This window comes from Nicotiana tabacum, chromosome 2 (genome assembly GCF_000715075.1).
Source record: "Nicotiana tabacum cultivar K326 chromosome 2, ASM71507v2, whole genome shotgun sequence".
Classification (NCBI taxonomy): domain Eukaryota; kingdom Viridiplantae; phylum Streptophyta; class Magnoliopsida; order Solanales; family Solanaceae; genus Nicotiana; species Nicotiana tabacum.
This window is the reverse complement of record NC_134081.1, coordinates 128,536,628-128,560,259: the sequence shown is the minus strand read 5'-3', so window position 1 is coordinate 128,560,259 and position 23,632 is coordinate 128,536,628. Positions and strand designations below refer to the sequence as shown.

Sequence of the window (23,632 nt, the reverse complement as noted above, 5' to 3'; positions counted from 1 at the left end):
GAACCTGGACGCATGAAACGAAACTGTAAGAAATTACAGATTCATAATCAAAGAACCCAGACGGCCAATGTTGCTGTTGCTTCTAACTCATCCTCAAAGAAAACTGTTACAATCTCAGCCGATGAGTATGCCAAACTTTCTCAATATCAGGAATTAGTGAAAGGATCTACTCCAGTTACATCTCTTGAGTCAGGTAACAAATGTCTTATTTCCTCTTCAAACAAATGGGTCATTGATTCTGGTGTCACATCTCATATGACAGGTAATTCTAAACTCTTCTCCAGTTTTCAGTCACATAAGGCAGTGCCTCCTGTAACTATAGCTGATGGTTCAACCTATAACATTGAGGGATCTGGGACTGTTAAATCCACTTCATCTATTACCCCGTCCTATGTTCTAAGTTTACCAAGTCTTGCCTTTACCAAAGACCTAAATTGCTTTATCTCATTCTTTCCTGATCACTGTTGTTTTCAGGATCTTATGACGAAACAGATTATTGGTAAAGGACATGTATCTGATGGTATCTACATTCTTGATACATGGGTGCCTCGGACTGTTGCTTGCTCAAGTGTTGTCTCGCCATTTGAAGCACATTGTCGGTTGGGACATCCTTCTCTACCTGTCTTGAAGAAGTTATGCCCCTAGTTTCATGATGTAGCTGTGGTAGAATGTGTCTTGTCACTTTGCAAAACATCATCGAAGCTCGTTATGTCCTAGAACTAATAAACGAGTTGATTTTGCTTTTGAATTAGTCCATTCAAATATTTGGGGACTGTGTCCAGTTGTGTCTAAAGTTGGTTTCAGATATTTCGTTATCTTTGTGGATGATTTTTCCCGAATGACGTGGATCTATTTTATGAAGAATCGCTCTGAGGTGTGTTCTCATATCTCTACATTTTGTGTTGAGATTAAGACACAGTTTAATGTTTTTGTACGTACATTAAGGAGTGATAATGCTAAAGAATACATGTCAGCATCATTTCAGAACTATATGAATCAACATGGTATTCTCCACCAATCCTCTTGTGTTGATACACTCTCAAAATGGAGTGGCTAAGAGAAAAAACAGACACCTGCTTGAGACCGCCCGTGCGTTGCTATTCCAAGTGAAAGTTCCTGAGCCATTCTGGGCTGATGCGGTTTCGACAGCCAATGTTTTGATTAACCGCATGCCATCTACAGTGTTCTTTTTCCTAATAAGCAATCATTTCCATTAGAGCCAAAGGTGTTTGGTAGCACATGCTATGTTCGCGATGTGAGGCCTAATGTCACTAAATTGGATCCAAAGGCGTTAAGGTGTGTCTTTTTGGGATATTCTCGCCTCCAGGAGGGGTATCGGTTCTACTCTCCAGATCTTCACCGATATATGGTCTCGACAGATGTGGTGTTCTCTGAGAACACACCATTCTTTTCCTCCTCCCGCACTTGTCCAAGTCAGGGGGAGGAAGAAGAATGGCTGATTTATAAGATCACTTCACCAAGCAAAGAACAACCAGCGGCTCATGATGTTCCTTCTACTAGTGCCTCTCCTGTACAGTGATCAGATGATGGTGTTTCTTTTGATGTTCCCTCTGCTCCAGCAAAGCCGCCGATTGTTCAAGTCTACTCGAGGAGACAAAAGACCAATGATACATGTCCTGCACCAACTCCTTCGTCATCAGATCCTCCTCCACTCAATCCCTCTTTAGAAAGCCTTGACATTCCAATTGCTCTTCGCAAAGGTAAGCGTCAGTGTCAATCAACATATTCCATTGCTAACTTTATCTCCTATGACCATTTATCTCCTGCATCTAGCTCTTTGATTGCCTCTCTAGACTCTATCTCTGTGCCAAAGACAGTTAAAGAGGCTTTGAATCACCCTGGGTGGTATAATGCAATACTTGAGGAGATCCATGCGCTAGATGAAAATCACACTTGGGATTTGGTAGACTTACCAAAGGGGAAGAAGGCAGTGGGATGCAAATGGGTCTTTGCAGTCGAGGTAAATCCAGATGGTTCTGTGGCTAGGCTTAAGGCTAGACTAGTGGCTAAAGGGTATGCTCAAACTTATGGAGTGGATTATTCAGACAGGCCAAACTCACTTTTGTTAGATTATTTATTTCCTTAGCTGCCTCCGAGCATTGGCCTTTACATCAGCTAGATAGTAAGAATGTATTCCTTCATGGTGATCTCCAAGAGGAAGTATACATGGAGCAACCACCTGGTTTTGTTGCTCGGGGGAGTATGGGAAAGTCTGTCACTTGAAGAAATCCTTGTATGGTCTGCAGTAGAGTCCCCGTGCCTAGTTTGGAAAATTTAGCGAGGTGGTTCAAGAATTTGGGCTTTTAAAGAGCAAATGTGATCACTCGGTCTTCTATAGACAATCAGCGGTTGGCACTATCCTTCTCGTTGTATATGTTGATGACATTGTCATCACAAGAAGTGATTTTGCAAGAATATCTTCTCTCAAATCATTCTTGCATACTAGGTTTCACACGAAAGACTTGGGGTAGCTGAAATACTTCTCGGGAGTAGAAGTAACTAGAAGCAAGAAAGGAATTTTCATGTCTCAGAGAAAGTATATCCTTGACTTGTGAAAACTGGAAAGTTGGCGGCCAAGCCTTGTAGTACTCCAATGGTTCCCAATGTGCATCTTACAAAAGATGATGGTGATCCCTTTGACGATCCAGAAAGATACAGGAGGTTAGTTGGGAAACTAAACTATCTCATTGTAACTCGTCCAGATATCGCCTTTACAGTAAGTGTTGTTAGCCAATTCATGGTTGCACCTACGGTCAATCATTGGGCAGCTTTAGAACAGATTTTATGCTACTTAAAAGGAGCTCCTGGACTTGGCATATTATATAGCAACCACGGACATACTCAGATCGAGTGTTTTGCAGATGCTGATTGGGTTGGATCCAAAACTGATAGAAGGTCTACTACCGGTTATTGTGTCTTTGTTCGTGGTAATTTGATATCATGGAGAAGCAAGAAACAAAATGTTGTATCCCGGTCAAGTGCAGAATCTGAGTACTGAGCTATGGCACAGACCACGAGTGAGATTATGTGGATACATCACCTTCTGACAGAAATTGGGTTGAAGCACCCTATACCAGCAAAATTCTGGTGTGATAATAAAGCTGCTTTGCATATCGCCTCGAATCCAGTATATCATGAAAGAACTAAACATATCGAGGTTGATTATCACTTTATTCGTGAGAAGATTTAGGAGAACTTGATTTCTACTAGTTATGTGAAGACGGGAGAGCAACCAGCTAATTTGTTCACAAAGGCGCTGAATAGAACTCGAGTTAATAATCTTTGGAAAAAGTTGGGCATGATCAACATCTATGCTCCAGCTTGAGGGGGAGTATTATAGAATATTAGTCGTAAATATAGTCTAGATACATTTACCAGATCAGTTCAGATACATTTACCAGATCAGTTCAGATACATTTACCAGATCTTGTAATATTCTCTTTCATTTGTTTTGATTTCTTTCCTTAGATCTCTTGTAACTGTATAAATTCCTTTCATATTCATGAATAGAAATCATCAGCTTTTACCATTAAATTACACGAACATTAGTCATGGTGTAGGAAGAAAATTAGGATAAGAGGCCCTAACAACAACAACAACCACCTAGTGAAATCTCACTATTGGGGTCTGGGGAGGGTAGTGTGTACGCAGACCTTACCCCTACCCCGAAGAGGTAGAGAGGTTGTTTACGAAAGACCCTTGGCTTAAGAGGACAAAAAGACAAAAGGAGACAATATCAGTATCACCACAGAAATTATAGGAAAAACAAGAACAACATTAAATCAAGAAGAAAGATGTAAAACAAAAACGATAGCCAGTAAATATGTCCGGCACTGAAACGCAAAATAGTAAGACACGACGTTGCCACTAGCTAGCTTAGACAAAAACCTTACCAGACTAGTCTCACAACGGTACGAAGTCTTCCTATCGAGTGTCATGTCCTCGAAAATCTGAAGTCTCGCCATGTCCTGCCTGATCACCTCTCCCCAATACTTCTTCAGCCGCCCTCTACCTCTTCTCGTGCCCTCCACAACCAGCCGCTCACACCTCCTTACTGGGGCATCTGGGCTCCTCCTCTGTACATGCCTGAACAATCTGAGCCTTGCTTCCCGAATCTTGTCATCAATGGGAGCCACACGCACCTTTTCCCGAATATCATCATTCCTGATCTTATCCATCCTAGTGTGCCCGCACATCCACCTCAACATCCTCATCTCTGCTACTTTCATCTTCTGGATATGTGAGTTCTTAACAGCCCAACACTCAGCCCCGTACATCATTGCCGGTCTGACCACCGCTTTATAGAACTTACCTTTGAGTATCGGTGGCACTCTCTTGTCACACAGGACTCAAATGCTAACCTCCACTTCATCCATCCTACCCCAATACGGTGTGTGACATCCTCGTCGATCTCTCATCCCCCTGGATAACCGACCCAAGGTACTTGAAGCTGCCTCTACTTGGGATGACCTGTGAGTCAAGCCTCACATCCATGCCCACTTCCCCCGGCTCAGCGCTGAACTTACACTCCAGGTATTTCGTCTTCGTCCTGCTCAGCTTGAAACCCTTAGACTCAAGAGCCTGTCTCCAAACCTCCAGCCTCTCGTTAGAACTATGTCATCGGCGAATAGCATGCACCATGACACCTCCCCTTGAATATGGTGTGTTAACGCGTCCAACACCAGGGCATAGGAACGGACTGAGCGCAGAGCCTTGGTGTAGCCTCATAACAACAGGAAAATGCTCCGAGTCGCCTCCTACTATCCTTACCCGGGTCTTAGCCCCATCATACATGTCCTTAATCGCCATAATGTAAGGAACCGACACACCTTTTGCCTCCAAGCATCTCCAGAGAACTTCTCTATGAACCTTGTCATATGCTTTCTCTAGGCTAATAAAAACCATGTGCAGGTCCTTCTCCCTATCTCTGTACTGTTCCACCAACCATATTTTAGAAAGGAGTAGGCATATCGACATCTCTGTAGAAACATTAAGTATCTTACAACCTCTTTAAGAGAGTGACAGACTTTTTATTACTAATGCAAAGTCCTTAAATTAGACAATGAAGAAATGGTAAAAACTAAAAACATGGGAACTTTTCTACTTTTAATTATATAATGAGTCCATTCCCACCAATGGTGAAAACTTACCCAGAACTTTGGATTAAAAGGATAGATGAGGTAGTTATTTATATCTTTTTGGATAAGTGGGTGAGGTTGCTTTTTTTGGTAAGTTTTATAGAACAGTTATAAGACCGGCAATGTTATATTGGTAGTGAACGTTAGGTTACTAAAGTCCAACATATCCACAAGATGAGTGTTGCAGAGATGCGAATGCTAAGATGGATGTGCGGTCATACAAGATTAGATAAGATTAAAAATGACCACATTTGTTAGAAAGCGCAAGTAGCACGCATTGAGGATAAAATAAGAGAAAGTCGCTTGAGATGATTTGGTCATGTCTTGCGTCACCCTACAGAGGCACGGTCCATAGGTGTGAAACTATGGGGATGAGATAGACCTAAAATCACATGGAAGGAAGTTGTCTCCAACATATCCACAAGATGAGTGTTGTAGAGATGCGGATACTAAGATGGATGTGCGGTCATACAAGATTAGATAAGATTAAAAATGACCACATTTGTTAGAAGGCGCAAGTAGAACGCATTGTGGATAAAATAAGAGAAAGTCGCTTGAGATGATTTGGTCATGTCTTGCGTCGCCCAACAGAGGCACGTTCCATAGGTGTGGAACTATGGGGATGAGGTAGACCTAAAATCACATGAAAAGAAGTTGTCTCGAAATACATACAAATCCTTGGAATCGATGTAGACTTAGCAAAAGATAGGCACAATGGAAGAAAAATATCCTAATGCAAGCACTAGTAGGGTCCGGAGAAGGGTCGCACCCCAAAGGGTGTGATGTAGACAGTCTACCCTAATGCAAGCACTAGTGGCTGCTTCCACGGCTCGAACACGTGACCTATGGGTCACACAGAGATGGTATTTTCACTACTATTATTTTATTTTGGCAAGATGATGGTATGAGTTGAGCTTAAAGAAAGAAGTGAGGATTCACATCACTGACCCCAACTTTGTCTCGAACTGGGATGTAATTGTTATTTGGGTGAGGTTGCATCTTCAATTATTGGTTGATTCCTTTAGTCTCATCCCAATATCCGTACTTCAATTTTTCCTTTCTACTTTCTCCTTCTACAAACTCCTAGGTCTATGATGGCAACAGCCTAAAGCACACATAATGTATTAAGCTCATTAGAAAGTCTATCAAAATGCTTATAAGAAGGTACTTACATCATTTTTTATAAATAAAAAAAGTTGAAAGTACTTCATCTACGGAATTACAATCGGCTGAAAATTTGATCCATAGCGTCAGTCTCATTGGTCGCGTGGAAGGAGGTGTTCTGAAAGAAGCCACTCAGCTTCCTTAAAAGCCTACATATACTAGATAATGTACTTCCAGCTCTCCTCCACAACAATGCAGCCTAGAGCACGTCTTTTGAGTAAATGTAGAACACACACACACACACGCACACACACACACACACACACACACATATATATATATATATATATATATATATATATATATATATATATATATATATATATATATATATATATATACACATTCCGCGATCTTTAGGTTATATAGAAGTTAGTGAGCCAGATACCAGGTCTACCACCCATTAAACAGTCAACATTCTGAAAAATCTGCTCGATGGTTTACAATTTTTATATTTACAGTGCATCACTGCTTGAGATGGAAGATACAAGGAAAAGCAAACTTACCTATTGTCGCCAGTAGCACATATGCATGTGTATGAACAATGCCTACAACCGCCATACATGTAAGTGTGATGAAGAAACATGCTTTCTAACTGATATTCTTTCATCCCCACTTTTGTTTTCCTCATAACCTACACAAAAGAATGCAACTGGTAATAAAAAGCTAAGAAGAGTTGGAGAGCAGATATTATACTACGACACCCCATAGCTAAGAAACACAATAGGGAAGACATTAAAAGAGAATTACATTAAAGATGATCCACAAAAAATGATGGAAAGAGTAAGTGATACACTAGGAATGAGCTATGTCTACAATAGCCAGATTAACTATAACTGGAGTGTGGAAAGCATTACTAAAGCAAGGATACTAGATCATTCAAATGCTTTCCCACTATTATATAGTATTAACTATTAAGTCTTTCCATTATAGGGAAAGAGAAAAACTGAGAGCCTTCTAACACTTGGAGATTTGTTTCTTATTTGATCATTATTCCAACACATTAGTGCTTGACTGCCACCAATCAAGGTCAACCTAATCTCAACCAATTGAAGCATCACTCTCTTACTAGTTACTAAAGAGCCTACTGACTCGACGACTCAAAATAAGAATCAAAGAAAAACACCCATAGAATACAAAAACATTTACGTTTTTTCCCCAGATAAGTAATGTGAAAAAGCAAAGATTTGCTCATTCCTCAAAAGATTAGGGCATGCTTCTTGTTAGGATCGGTAATTCGGGTAGTGCGTAATTTAGCCAAACAATGTTATAATGACAATAACAAAGACAGTGCAAGTTGATAACGATGACAATTAAAGCATATAAAGAAGACACCAAATTAACGTGGTTCGGTCAGTGTAACCTACGTCCACAAGCGGAGAGGAGCAATTTCACTATACCAATAAGAGTACAAAATTAGAGTAAATACTCTAACTAATCCCAAATACCCTAAGAGATTAACCTCACAAGATCACTCCAAAGAGAGGGTTCACACAAGTGTTTCCTAACACTTAACTCTTATACAAAACACTCTTAATAAAGGAGGAGAAGAAAAAACAAGAAATGAAGACTCAAGTTTTGTTGGTGTGTTTAAAATGAACTAATGGCCTTTCCTTTTATAGGCAAAAAAGCATTGGCCTCTTAGTTGTAAAAGAAAAGATACAACTTGTGCAAATGATATCCACCACACAATGCAATATTTTTGGGTCCAAAAGAATATTGCCAACAAAGTCTACTTTGCAAATAAACTTATGCTTATGTGAGATGGACTCCACTAGCCAAAATATTGGTCATAATTACAAATCTCCACCTTGCCTAATTTTGGCTGATATAGTAAATTTGCTTCACCTTCTCCGCAAAGCCCCAATGGGCATATGTTAAAATTTAATGCCATCAAAATCAGACAACTTGTCTGATACTGAAACTGTAGTAGGGCCTATAACAGTGGATCCCAATAAAGTATACAACGAACCAGATTTGTGTGCTTTCATGATCACAAGAGCACCTTGAAAATTTTTTCGAACTCCACCTTCACCAGTGAATTTGCACCCAAGAGATTCTAAAGTGCCCAAAGAGATGAGATTTTTCTTCGAACTCATGAACATATCTAACATCGGTGAGAGTTCTCACCACACCATCGTGCATTCTGATCCGAATTGTACCTTTGCCAATAACGTTACAAGTAACATTGTTAACCAGTTGGACAACTCCACCTTCAACTGAATCATATGTAGAAAACAAGTCCTTGTTAGGACACATATGATATGAACAACCGGAATCTAAAATCCACTCATTGTGAAACTAGTTTCAGTTACTAAAAATATAGATCCCTCAATCTCATCAGTTGCTACACTAGCCTCGGCGGTGTCAGTATTTTTGTGCTCATTTTTTCTTTCTTTATGTTTTTCTTTATTTTTCAGTTTATAGCATTCAGAGATAATGTGACCTTTCTTATGACAATAGCGACACTCTAAATTATTGTATCTGGATATGGAGTCAGATTTGCCCTCTAACAAACAAGCCAACTTCCGCTTGAGTTCCACTAGCTTCCCGAGTAATATCACTATCTATCTGTTCTTTCAATTTTAAGATAGATTTAATATCCTTATAAGAGATTATCCTTTGCATAAAGCATAGTATCTCTTATATGCTTAAAAAATGGGGTAGAGAACAAAGCAGTAACACGGCTTGATCCTCATCTTTAATTTCAAAATCTATATTACTCAAATTCATACGAATGGAATCAAAGGTGTCAAGATGAGAGAGAATAGAGGTACCTTCACCCATACTAATTGTATAAAGCTTCTGCTTCAGGTAAAGTCTATTTTTCAACGTCCTCTTCATATATAAGATTTTCAATTTTTCCCACATGCAATTGTGGTTTCTAAAGAAACTTCATGTAAAACCTCATTTGAGATATTTATAATGATACATGCTTTTGCCTTTTTGTCTATGACGGCAAACTCCGCGCACATCATTTTATTCGGCTTCTTCTCCTTTCCTTGCAACGCCTAATCTAAGCCATCCTGAATTAGGATAGCTTCCATCTTTAATTGCCATATTCCGAAGTTTGCACTTCGATCAAATTTCTCAACATAAGTCTTTGTTAAAGTCATATTGACTACTGAAACTAACCCGATTAGATCCGGCTCTGATACCAATTTTGTTAGGATCGGTAACTCGGGTAGTGCGTAATTTAGCCAAACAATGTTATAGTGACAATAACAAAGACAATGCAAGTTGATAACAACGGCAATTAAAGCATATAAAGAAGACACTAATTTAACGTGGTTCGGTCAGTGTGACCTACGTCAACAAGCGGAGAGGAGCAATTTCACTATATCAATAAGAGTACAAAATTAGAGTAAATACTCTAACTAATCCCAAATACCCTAAGAGAATAACCTCACAAGATCACTCCAAAGAGAGGGTTCACATAAGTGTTTCCTAACACTTAACTCTCATACAAAACACTCTTAATAAAGGAGGAGAAGAAAAAACAAGAAATGAAGACTCAAGTTTTGTTGGTGTGTTTAAAATGAACTAATGGCCTTTCCTTTTATAGGCAAAAAAGCATTGAGCTCTTAGTTGTAAAAGAAAAGATACAACTTGCGCAAATGATATCCACCACACAATGCAATATTTTTGGGTCCCAAAGAATATTGCCAACAAAGTCTACTTTGCAAATAAGCTTATGTTTATGTGAGATGGACTCCACTAGCCAAAATATTGGTCATAATTACAAATCTCCACTTTGGCCTAATTTTGGCTGATATAGTAAATTTGCTTCACCTTCTCCGCAAAAGCCCCAATGGGCATATGTCAAAATTTAATGCCATCAAAATCAAACAACTTGTCTGATACTGAAACTGTAGTAGGACCTATAACAGTGGATCCCAATAAAGTATACAACGAACCAGATTTGTGTGCTTTCATGATCACAAGAGCAACTTGAAAATTTTTTAGAACTCCACCTTCACCGGTGAATTTGCACCCAAGGGATTCTAAAGTGCCCAAAGAGATGAGATTTTTCTTCAACTCATGAACATATCTAACATCGGTGAGAGTTCTCACCACACCATCGTGCATTCTGATCCGAATTGTACCTTTGCCAATAACGTTACAAGTAACATTGTTAACCAGTTGGACAACTTCACCTTCAACTGAATCATATGTAGAAAACAAGTCCCTGTTAGGACACATATGATATGAACAACCGGAATCTAAAATCCACTCATTGTGAAACTAGTTTCAATTACTAAAAATATAGATCCCTCAATCTCATCAGTTGCTACACTAGCCTCGGCGGTGTCAGTATTTTTGTGCTCATTTTTTCTTTCTTTATGCTTTTCTTTATTTTTCAGTTTATAGCATTCAGAGATAATGTGACCTTTCTTATGACAATAGCGACACTCTAAAGCATATACAGAAGACACTAATTTAACGTGGTTCGGTCAGTGTAACCTACGTCCACAAGCGGAGAGGAGTAATTTCACTATACCAATAAGAGTACAAAATTAGAGTAAATATTCTAATTAATCTCAAATACCCTAAGAGAATAACCTCACAAGATCACTCCAAAGAAAGGGTTCACACAAGTGTTTCTCAACACTTAACTCTCATACAAAACACTCTTAATAAAGGGGGAAGAAGAAACAAGAAATGAAGACTCAAGTCTTGTTGGTGCGTTTAAAATGAACTAATGGCCTTTTGCTTTTATAGGCTAAAAGGCCTTGGCCTCTTACTCTCTTAGTTGTAAAAGAAAAGATACAACTTGTGCAAATGATATCCATCACACAATGCAATATTTTTGGATCCCAAAGAATATTGCCAACAAAGTCTACTTTGCAAACAAGCTTATGCTGATGTGAGATGGCCTATACTAGCCAAAATATTGGCCATAATTACACTTCTGTTTATTTACCCCTAATTACCAACATAAATATGTTTGCAATTTAGGGGTTCTTTTTCTTTCTTTCTTTTTTTGGGGGGTGGGGGGTGGGGGAGGGGGACAAGAGATTATAATTTTGATGAATGTTTTGCTCTCCAGAAAGAACCAATGCCAGCAACCTTGCAAGTTAATATATCTCAACATTTGACTCTCAAAAGCTTAAAAATGTATAAGAAAACATAAAGGCCTTAGCCAAAAACTTTGTAAGCTTTTCTGTGAAACATGTCTCAACTTCCATTGTGTCTAGGCAAAGTATCTGAGGGCTAGGTAGCGCATGGTTCGAAACTCTGTGGATAATGGGCCTGCAGATTCGAACCACTACACTTAAATACCAGGTGACTTTTGGTCCATAGGAAGATACGAACTCGTGGTATGCACATAATCAAAATAGCACGCGCTACGCTTTGTTGAATCAAGGAGGGAAAGGGGAGGTGAGGCTGGACTCACAGGTCATCCCTAGGAGAGGGAGTTTTAAGTACCTTGGGTCTATTATTCAGGGGGTTGGGGAGACTGATGAAGATGTCACACATCGCATCGGGTTGGGATGGATGAAATGGAGACTCGCTTCCGGTGTTTTGTGTGACAAGAAGGTGCCACCTAAACTTAAGAGTAAGTTCTACAGAGTGGTGGTCAGACCAACGATGTTGTATGGGGTTGAATGTTGGCCAATCAAGATCGCTCATGTCCAGAAGATGAAGGTAGCAGAGATGAGGATGTTGAGATGGATGTACGGGCACACCAGATTAGATAGGATCAGAAATGAGTTTATTCGCGACAAGGTGGGTGTGGCCCCTATTGAGGACAAGATACGGGAAGTGCGGCTTAGGTGGTTTGGTCATGTGAGGAGGAGGGGCACAGACACCTCGGTGAGGAGGTGTGAGAGGTTGACATTGGAGGGCCTACGGAGAGGTAGAGGTAGGCCAAAGAAGAGGTGGGGAGAGGTGATTAGGCAAGACATGGCATAACTTCAGCTGACCAAGGACACGACCCTTGATAGGAAGGTATGGAAGTCGAGGATTAGGGTAGTAGAGTAGGTAATCTAGAGTGTTCATAACAGTAGTATTGGCACGCAGTCTCACTTTCTGTTGGTAGTAGGTTTTTATGTCTAACTGTTGTTTTCTTTCATTGTTGATCACCTTACTGTCTTGTTGTTTTTATTCTGCTTTTATATGGTTTTTTGGTACTGTCCCTTCTTGTCTATATTTTCATTAATGTGGTGCTTATGCTTTCCTGAGTCGAGGATCTATTGAAAACAGCTTCTCTATTCTCACAAGGTAGGGGTAAGGTTTACGTACACACTACCCTCTCCAGACCCCACGGTGTGGGATAATACTGGTTATGTTATTGTTGTTGTTGTTTATGCTCTGTTGAACCAAAGCCTGGGGTATGTCTTGACAAAAATATTCTACACTATGTTGCAGGTAGCCAATAAGAAAAGTACCGGATCTACTTTATCAAAGAAAAGTACAAGATCTAACTAGCAAAAAGTGCAGGACACTATAATAAATTGAAGTATGGTAAGTGAAATTTCCCATTGAAAAGGTAGAACAATGCTTACCTCAACATGAGCTTCAGTGCTTATGTCATTGGCAAATTGAATGAGAGCAAGTTCTAAGTTGGACTTTGTAACACGGCATTCAGTCAGGATAGGATGCAACGTGTTTAAATCTGTCTGGAACTTCTTAATACCCTACAGACCACAGGCATAATGAGTCAACAACCATTGTATGAATTGGAACTCCAGCTACTACTTGCTTCAGGCATATATATCAGCTGAATTTCATCATTCTGATTTTGAGAAAGCAATAGATAAAAAGATAAAATAGGGCGGGGAAAATGACAAGATAGCTAAACACAAGGATAGCTTCCAAAAACCATCATGATTCACTAAATAACTGATAGCATACGGACATGCTATAAAAATATGGTACGCATTATAGTGGTGAATACGATGATTGACAACTGAAATAATCAACCGACAAAAGCTCCAATAAGATATATTAAATATGAGGAATTTATCAAGATTCTAGTGTTCATGATAAGTAAAACTGTGTTTGTGACCCGATTGTCATCTCTGCCAAGCAAAGATTGTGCTCTCTAATGAAGTTTTCTAAAGAAAGAACAAGGCTCCTTATAAAGTGGGTGCTTTCTTGGCTGGTTCAGAAGGGGGGTGTCTGACTTAACACAACCTTCAGAAAAGGGGTTTTCACAATTGCAGCAGGTGTTCGTTGTTTCAGGAGCAATATGAAGGTGTAAGTCATTTATTTCTCCATTGCGAAGTCACTTCACCAAGTAGAGATAAGTTCCTCTAACACTCTGGATATTAAATGGTCTGCCTCGGTCACGACTGGAACTGCTTCACTGCTGGTGCAGGAAAGGCATCAACAACAAAAATGATCCCAGTATGGAACACCAAACCCACAGTCATGCGGTGGATAATTTGGAAAGAATATAACCGCAGAATCTTCGAGGGGAAAAAAAAAGTTACTAGTCTCAAGTACAAAAGTATTTTTTTGCTTGCCTTTTGTTGTAACATGTCTGTTGAATGGTGTAAATAAAGATGTTAACGGTATGATAGTTTTACTCAGCTCATCTTTTTGCCTGTATAATCTCCTAACACCTTCTTGCTGTTGGGTTCTATCAACGAAATTACCTTCCATAAAAGTTTCTCACAAGACACTGAATTCTCAATAAGCATGCCAACAAACTGTCTAGTAGATGTATTTATCCCCAATGGTCCCCCATCTTCCTTCTGAGTTTCTGACCTTTACCCTCTACTAATTTCAGTAATTCCTAGGAGGAATAAATGGGAAGTCTACCCTCATCAGTTCACTAAATCTATCTACGCCGTTAAGGCGTGAAAAGATGGGAAGAAATCACCTAGTATTTTTTGCCAGTTGCCACAACTGGGATTTGAGCTAGAAACCTCATGGTTCTGAACCCACTTTTGACTTGGGGGGGGGGGGTGAGGGGGTGAGGAGGGGGGCCATAAAATCCAAAAAAACCGAAAAACCGGACCGGAACAAATTAATTCGGTACGAAATGTTCGGTTGTTCGGTACAGTACTCGGTATTGAATTTTTGATACTTCGGTATAAATACCAAAAACTTTAAGTAAGCCTAGGTGGTAAAACTAAGCCCAAGTCCAACCCGTAGGCCCTAGCCAGTAAACTAAGCCAAGTCCAACCCAACTGACCTTCATTATTTCCTTTGTTTATAACAATAGGATACCCTTCACCCTAGGTTTATCAGTTTCTCTCAAATCTCAAAGAACAGATGTTGCCTGCTGCGACTTTGAGCCTATGACTACCGACGCTCAACTGTGCGACAGAGACCTCGGCAACGGCGACGGGGACTCCTCTCCTCGGCGACTGCTCAGTGCTCATCATTGACCTTCATTCTTCAATCTTCAAGTCTTCAACAGGTTCACAACTTCTTCATTCTTCAACTTCAGTCTTTATAGAGCTTCCTTCATTTTTTATTTTGTTTTGATGTTTAATTTTTAAGTTATCAGCCTCTAATTTTTGTTAACTTCTTGTTATTTCAATGTTGTTCAAACTTTTGTTTGTAATTCTCCAGTTATAGTTAGTCGATTATTTGTGGCAGTTGATATTCCTAACTTCCTTCCCTTAATGATTGCTCAACTCCATATTACTATTTCTTTCTGGTGGGCAGCATTGGTATGGCGGCGCCGATTGTTGGCGTTAATATCTGTAATTTATTAATAACTAATCGCCCCATCAGCTACTAGCACGACCATTAGGTAAAAAGTAAGAGAATGTATTTTACCAACGACAAGGGAATTTCCCTATGACGTAAAGAATTTAATAGAAACTTTCTGTATATGAATGATTTATATAGTTGCCTCTAACTAGTCTAGACTTGAAGCAATGGTTATTTTCTACGGCAAAGGGCCAAATATACCCCTCTACTTTTGAAAATGGTCTAAGAATACCCCTCGTTATACTATTGGGTTATCTATACCCCTGCAATCATACTTTGGGTTCAAATATACCCCTCATTTAAACGGAGGGACACGTGTCATCGTTCTGTTGGTCAATTCTAAATATCTCCTAATTAATTAGAAAGACCCATTACCCATACCCGAAAAATAATTTTTTTTTGTAAAAACTAGAAAAAAACTGAAATTATTTTTACTAAAAACTGAAAAAACAAAAATATTTCTTTTTCAGTTTTTACAAAAAAACTGCTTTAGAAAAAACTGAAAAATATTTTCTAAAACAATGTTTTTGTAAAAACTGGAAAAAAAAGCTGAAAATCAATTTTCTAAAGCAATTTTTTTTTGTAAAAACTGGAAAAAAACTGATTCTTTTTTTTACTAAAAACTGAAAAAAACGAAAATATTTTTTTTTTCAGTTTTTACAAAAATACTGCTTTAAAAAAAGCTGAAAAATATTTTCTAAACAATATTTTTGTAAAAACTGAAAAAAACTAAAAAGCAATTTTCTAAAGCAATGTTTTTGTAAAAACTGAAAAAACAAATATTTTCTTTTTTTTTCAGTTTTTACAAAAATATTGTTTTAGAAAATATTTTTCAGTTTTTTTTAAAGCAATTTTTTTGTAAAAACTGGAAAAGAAATATTTTATTTTTTTCAGTTTTTAGTAAAAAATATTTTTTAGTTTTTTCCAGTTTTTACAAAAAAAAAAAAAAAAAATCGGGTATGGGTAATGGGTCTTTTTAATTAATTAGGAGATATTTAGAATTGACTGACAGGACGATGACATGTGTCCCTCTGTTTAAATGAGGGGTATATTTGAACCCAAAGTATGACTGCCGGGGTATAGATAACCCAATAGTATAACGAGGGGTATTCTTAGACCATTTTCGAAAGTAGAGGGGCATATTTAGCCCTTTGCCGTATTTTCTAACTTGATTCGTGGAGAGAGACAGAGATAAAGCATCCTATAAATTGTCGACAGTCAATAACTCATGACCATAAGTTATCTTCTCTCCCTCTTTTTTTGGCCTAGAGACAACTGGACCTCAATCCTCGATTGCCTTAGAAAAAACATCATCTTTAATCCCTAAAGAGAAAATTAATTCAACAGACTCTGCTTTTGCTTATGTGTTGATGGTTTATTTCTTTGAACTATTTGTCATTTTGTCGTTTCACTAATGTTTTGTTTTTGTGTATAGGATCAGTCTGCAAATGATGTATCTAACATACTGCTAAAATTTTATATTCGACTCTAGTACCCTAGTCTCAATTTGTGTTTGTATATCTTTTAAACTTTCATAGATGGCAGATGAAAGTAGAGCAAGTGATGCTAGTTCAACTGAAAGCTTACCTAATACCGAAGATAGCAATGCCAACACGATTGTCGCGCACTATGGGATGCCCTAAAATACGGAAATTTTTGTGACTTTGGGGTGGAAGGAGTGACCTTAAGCAATTGTTTTTGATAAACTATAAATGTCGATCTCACATTTTTTAGAACCCTTGGCAAGTCAATGTAGCCCTCATTCCTAAAAGGTGTGGTAATTACTCAGCACTATCATCTCTGGCTGACCTATTGTGAATTTAATGGGGAAAAACATGGTAAATTTTATATCATTCCTTTCAAGCCCTCGCAAACAATAGATTTGAAATACTGCCAGTTTAGAGTCCTTGTTGCTATCAGTACCAACCCATGCAAGAGATATAGTAATGGTGTTCGTGGGATGAGACATAAACCTGAAATTCTGCTGGTTTAGAGTACTTGTTGCTATCTGTATTAAGCCCATGCAAGAGAAATAGCAACGGTGTTCCCATCGCTTGGTACTGATTAGACAAAACTTCCTTAATCTCATCAATATAGAAGACCTGGGTAACCTTGTACTTTGCCTGAAAAAGACCAATGTAAGAGTAAATCAAATCCTTGCATTGCCTTCCACTTGATGAACAGGATCACCCACGAAATACAAGTTCGGAAAATGAATAGTTACCTGGAAGTGAGTAAGTGATTTTATTTCTCCCATCCAAACAGCATAGTCAGCCGGTAACCTAGGAGCAAAGAGCATAGATTTCCCACTTGCTATATCCTTCATCAAGAAAGCAATATTCAAGGATGCTTCAAATTTGTGAGCACTAGAAAATTTAGATAATAAGGTTCATCGGCCACTCTCTCCATTAAATTTCCTTACATTAAAACATTAACTCACTTAAGAAAGGAAAAATAATGCATACTCCCTTGAAGTTTCGACTTATAACACATCTCTATTGTGGATTCAAATATTACGTGAAGCTCCTTTTACTCATGATTTGTGTAACAAAACTATATCCTATTACATGGAAAAGTTTTGACCCCGTATGTTCTGAGATTTTAACTTTCTTCCTTCTATTTGTGTAAGAAAATTAACTTATAATATTTGAACCTTTTGTTAAAAATTAATGGATGAATCACATTCCACATGTTTAAATTATATCCTTATTAAAAGACTGAAAAACTACATAAATAAAAATTTCTACTCACTTTTAAGCTCGTCTTTTTTAATTTGTTCATTCTTCTTTAGATTTATAAGCATTTTTACTTTTTTATCTGCTTTTACTTCTCAAAAAAAAATATTATCTGCTTATGTGCGTGATAATAATTTGAACAGTTGATTGGAGGATAGTAAGATTAGATTCTTTTTTTCTTTTTTTTTAGTTGGCACTCAGAGACTGCTGATTAAAAAAATATGTACAAGTGCAAAAGTTTCCATGATAAGCTATATTGGGGATCTAAAAAGTCTTATCATCTTCTCTTTATTATTTACAAAGGCAAATTTACACCAAGTAGACGAGAAATAATAAATATAAACATTTTTCTTTAATATGTGAAATAGCAACTTTGCGCTATTCGAAGCATCTCATTTCCTTACTTCCATAGGACCCAAATGATGCATAAGGGGATTGAATTCCACAGCTTCATGCTACATCTCTGCACCTCAGTCTTCTCTAACTGCATAAAGCTTCTACATATTGCCAGGATAACTCATCTTATTTTGAAACGACTGGACAGTGAATAAGTGGCAGCCCCTTTCCTCTTCTTTTTCATGTAAATAGCATCTACTCTGCAGCACAGAACGCTTTAATAGCAAATTTGCTAGTGTTAAATAGGCAGTGTTAACAGCGATAAATCCAAAACACGCCTCTGTAGCAGATACTTAACTTTCTAAATCAGCTTCCAGGATGTTCTTCATTGTTTTTCGCAGATAAAGTTTTGTACTCTGGCCTTACAGAATTCTACCTCTTGCAGCCATTATAGAGAATCTTTTCCTCCAGACAGCCATTTCTTCTCTTTCAGTTTTTTAACATATTCAAAAAGGCTGTTTCTTTCCAAGTCTTGACATTTTTTTCTTGGGGTACTGTTCCATTGCTTCCCAATTTTGAAGGTAGGGGTAAGGTTTGCACATACACTACCCTCCCCATACCCCACTTGTGGGATTCAACTGGGTTGTTGTTGTTTGTTACATGATCCAAATCATGCTCACTAATTAGGTGAAATTTCTTCTGTTAACTATTTCCTGCCCATAATAAGTTTCTTTCAATCCATTAAGTTGCCTCTCCAACTTTCTCTGCAACGGAGATAAGGACACAATATAGGTGGGAAGATTGTACAAGGCACCTCCAAAAGACAAATATTGTTGTTTCCATGTGGAAAGTCTTTCTCAAGCTTCTCTACTATTCCCTACTATAGTGCTAATGATTTATGCTTGGAACCAAAAGGGAGACAAAAATATGTTGAAAGAAGCAACTTTGCAACCCAAAATGTTACACCAGTAGCAAGTTCTCAACCTTATTATCTCCATATGCAGCTTTTGCAAGCCTGAGACGGCATCAAAAGCTAATAAACCCCTTTAAGATGCATCAACTTACTTTCCTCCGCACCACAAAAAGCTACACATCATCAACATAGACAATATAATCTACTATAAAATATGTGACATATTAAAGTTGTTCTTACTTCCAAATCAGAACTCCTTGATCCAGCCACCTGCCAAGTTCCAGCATTCTACTGCATACCTTCATTACCAAAATGAATAGAAAGGTGAAAGGTATCACCTTGACAAAAACCCTCTTTGGGAGCTTAAGAAATCTGTTGGTTCACCATTTACTAGGGAAGAGTACTTCACTCACAACTATTTCTCTCCAAATTACATCTTCCTCAAACGGCAACTAGAAATGTCTAGTCTACATGGTCATACACCTTGTCCATGTCTAGCTTGTGGAGGAGCCTAATTTCTTTTGTTTTATTCTCATATCTAAGCACTCATTTGCCACTAAAGCAGCATATGTTATCTGTCTGCCAGTAACAAATCATCTGTGACTTAGAAATCAATTTAATGAACATTTTTAGCCTTTCTGCCAATGCTTTGGATATGATCGTAAAAATTCCTATCACCAAACTTATGGTCTATAATCAGTAAACATAAAATAGTTTTAATAAAAAATATGAGAAAGCATAACGGCAAATCTATCTGCATGTAGATTAAGTGTAGCTTTTGTTACACAAAATTAAAAGAAAGATATGTAATACATGATGAAACCTCAAAAAGAAAAGAAAGATTGCATAAAAAGGTTAATTGAGGATAACTAGAATTAAACAATAAGTAGAATGGGGTTATCTATGTGCCTTAAACCTCTTTGTAAAAGAAAATCTGATACTAGAGAAGCCCAGCTATTGAATCTTTAGGAAGTTCATCTCTCCCTTCTTCCCCCTTTTTTTGGGGATAAGTTAAAGTACTTTCCTAAAATAAAAAGTACCAAGGAGCTACCACAAAGTTGACAAATTTAAGAATATTTCTTATCTCCGCTCCTTCATTGACTTAAAGAGTCCAACAGAAAAAGTAATCACTTTCACCACAAAACAAAGAGGAAACTTCGCAATTGATCACTCTGGAAGGGGAGAATATGGGTCTCCCCATCACTTCAACCAAACATACAATTAAATTTAGGGAAAGCGCCAATCTGTCAAGAAAAGGTTGATAAGACATTTTCATAGCTCTGTGACATCAGTTACCACATCATAAGCTACTTCTCGACATGGAATTACTCATTTAAGCACCCAAGAATCTTAAGAAAGAAAGAAAAATTCAACATTTATTGATATCATATCTTACAATAGCTCCATAAAATCCAGGCTCTTGTACTCCAAACAAGTAAGCGAAATAGCTCTCCTGCCTATAAACAAGCCAGAAGTTAGTAACTAGTCCAATCATCATCCTCAATGAGCAGATAATTGCTATAATACAACACTTAGATAGATGGCTATTTATACCTGAACAATTCGAGGTGATCGGTGCAATGACGAGTTTGCTCCTCGCCACCCTAATTCAAATTTTAAAATCGAGATAAGTCAGAAGAGAGAGCTGAAGTGAGTGAAGGTAAAGGCAAAAGGCAAGTAATGAGAACCTGAAGGAGAACAAATCCTTGGAGAGGACGAGAGGAAGAAGATAGGTGTTCGCGTAGAGAGTTGAGGAGCTTCTCACGATTGAGTAAGTGGAGTTCCATGGGAATCATCGGAGGAGACAGAGATGATGAAGAAGAAGAAGAATCCATTAGAGCGATCAGGCCGCGGCCCTAATCGAGGAGTGGGGAAAACAGCAGATTACACTTCACGGCTGTTTATAAGATGGCCGTGACTTCACGCCTGTTCAAAACTGAAGGAAAGGTTTAATCCAACCGAACTTTTATTAACTTATTAGCTTATTGGTATCGGATAATCGAACTTATGGTTATTAACTTATTGGTATCGAATTATCGAGATAATAGATAGTGAACGAATTGAAATTTTATGATTAACGGCTTAACAGTTTGGGCGAATTACTCAATTTACTTATCGGGCAAATCGTTAACCCGTTAATAATTTTTATATTTATATTTTTACCTCTATGTATATAAAATATTATTGAAAGTACTTTGTTGAAATATCCGCTGGTTTTATCCTTAATAGCTAGATTGTCTATGTCCTTTTATGCATGCATCTACCAAATTAAATTTTTGGTTTTACAGTCTGGATTCTTGTGAAGAATTGTGTCTTACTAATTCGTTTTTCAGTGCATGACCTATTTACTAGCTATCGCTTTCGCTTTGCATCTTTCTTCTGGATTTCATGGTGTTCTTATTTTTTCTATGATTGTTGTGGTGATACTAATATTGTCTTCTTTTGTCCTTTTATCTTTTTGTTTTCTCGAGCCGAACGTCTTTCGGAAACGGCTTCTCTACTCCTTTGGGGTAGGGGTAAGGTCTGCGTACACACTACCCTCCCCATAGCCCATTAATGAAATTTTACTGGATTGTTGTTGTTGTATTCTTGTGAAGAACGAATGTTACTAAAGTTTGATTGATTCATACGTGTATGAGTAGTCTTGAATATGAACTAGATTGGAACTTGGAAGAAGACTCTTCAATTCAAAAAAAAATGTTAGATCTTAGATGGTATTAAAATTTTGGTATTGATTTGAAACCATTTGGTATTGATTGAATGATTATTCAAAACAATTCTATTTGGTTTAGCCGATAAATTGCTCGATAACCGTCTGATAATCGTTAATCTGATACCAATCAACATATTAGATAGCTAGCAGATTACTATATTTATAATCCGATAACCGATAAGACGAACCACTAAGAGTAATTATCTGCCTGATCGGCCCGATAAGCACCCCTAGCCGTGAGCCTCGAAGTTTTTCCCAACCCGAGAATACTTACAACAAGTGTTTTACACAAAATAATCAACAAGTTTACTTATTACAGGAAAAATCGCTTTTGTGATACTATACACTACCTAAATCAAAATTTAATTTAACAGCTACTATAAATTGAAATTACATGCTTCACCAGTTAATCTTAATGAAGTGATAAATGGGTCATTAAAAATTAATTATCTTATATATATAGTTTAGTGTAAACATGGGAATAAACTTTCTCTAATTTTTACTCCTAATACAGATAATGATTCGATCGGAACATGATGCATACTCCGAATTAAATTAAAATAAATTAACTTCCAATAAATTTTGGTATCTCAAAACTAACTGAAAAATTTACAAGTTGCAATCTTTCTCGTGTTAAAATGACTAAAATGATACGTTTTAGAAGAGTCTTACAAATTCGATTAGTTGGAATCTTCTTCATATTATTATCAATACATTACACTTCACTATGAAACTTATCTAGTTTTTCTTTATCGGTACTCAACAAACAAACAACAACAATCCAGTGAAATTTCACTAATAAGTCTGAGGAGGGTAGTGTGTAGAGAGGTAGAGAGGTTGTTTCCGAAAGACCCTCGACTCAAGAGGACAAAAAGACAAAAGGAGACAATATCAGTATCACCGCAGAAATCATAGGAAAAATATGAACAACATGAAATCCAGAAGAAAGATGCAAAACAAAAACGATAGCTAGTAAATAGGTCCGACACTAAAATGCAAAATAGTAAGACACGACATTGCCACTAGCTAGCTTAGACAAAAACCCTACCAGACTAGTCTCACAACGGTACGAAGTAAGGCAAGACTCAACTACCTCCTAACCTAAAACCCTAATACTCGACCTCCACATCTTCCTGTTAAATGCCATATCCTCGAAAATCTGAAGTCTTGCCATGTCCTGCCTCATCACCTCTCCCCAATACTTCTTTGGCCGTCCACTACCTCTTCTCGTGCCCTCCACAACTAGCCGCTCACACCTCCTTACCGGGACATTTGGGCTCCTCCTCTATACATGCCCGAACCATCTGAGCCTCGTTTCCCGCATCTTGTCATCAATGGGAGCCACACGCACCTTCTCCCGAATATCACCATTCCTAATCTTATCCATCCTAGTATGCCCGCACATCCACCTCAACATCCTCATTTCTGCTACTTTCATCTTCTGGATATGTGAGTTCTTAACAACCCAACACTCATCCCCGTACATCATGGCCCCGTACTCAGCCCCGTCAATTATGATATTTTCTGGGATAAGTTCCACATAACGTAAGAATTTTTCCTCAATTAGTAGGTCGAATCTTACATGAATACGGCCTAATTTTGCAAAGATTTCTCGCGTCACATAATAGTTTCCCCCAAAAATGCTTATAGATGTATTTGTGAGGGCAGACCTAACTTTGATGTCATTTTGTACCTTTTTAGATATACTAAGATGACTTTAAACATCAAATGGACTAATTTGAGAGATCCATTGAATTAAATTGCTTCCGATTTAGATCATAATCTGATGGTCAAATTTCATTATTTGATCTGTGAAAGCTAAACACAACAACCTATTTGGAAGAGAGAGTAAATTTCTTGACTCATGAAGATTATTCAAACGGTTCATAACCGCTCCAAAGTGTACTTGCAGGACAACAGATCCTATTAACTGTCGTAT

General features: G+C 37.8%; 1 protein-coding gene across 2 annotated transcripts in view; it reads right to left on the bottom strand.

The window, feature by feature from the left end:
* Positions 1-20,919, bottom strand: part of LOC107824428 (uncharacterized) — a 34,489-nt gene extending 13,570 nt beyond the window's left edge. The window contains exons 1-7 of one of the 2 annotated variants that reach the window (XM_075239536.1): positions 20,669-20,919; positions 20,535-20,584; positions 20,377-20,437; positions 17,221-17,316; positions 16,970-17,119; positions 12,833-12,964; positions 6,830-6,957 (exon numbers count right to left, since the gene is read on the bottom strand). In XM_075239536.1, coding sequence (XP_075095637.1) covers positions 6,830-6,957; positions 12,833-12,964; positions 16,970-17,119; positions 17,221-17,316; positions 20,377-20,437; positions 20,535-20,584; positions 20,669-20,815 — 764 coding nt within the window. In that variant the 5' untranslated portion in view covers positions 20,816-20,919. Of the gene's footprint in view, positions 1-6,829; positions 6,958-12,832; positions 12,965-16,969; positions 17,120-17,220; positions 17,317-18,135; positions 19,236-20,376; positions 20,438-20,534; positions 20,585-20,668 lie in introns of those variants that run through there. The other variant, XM_075239546.1, reaches the window with a different exon arrangement.
* Positions 20,920-23,632: the final 2,713 nt, after the last annotated feature.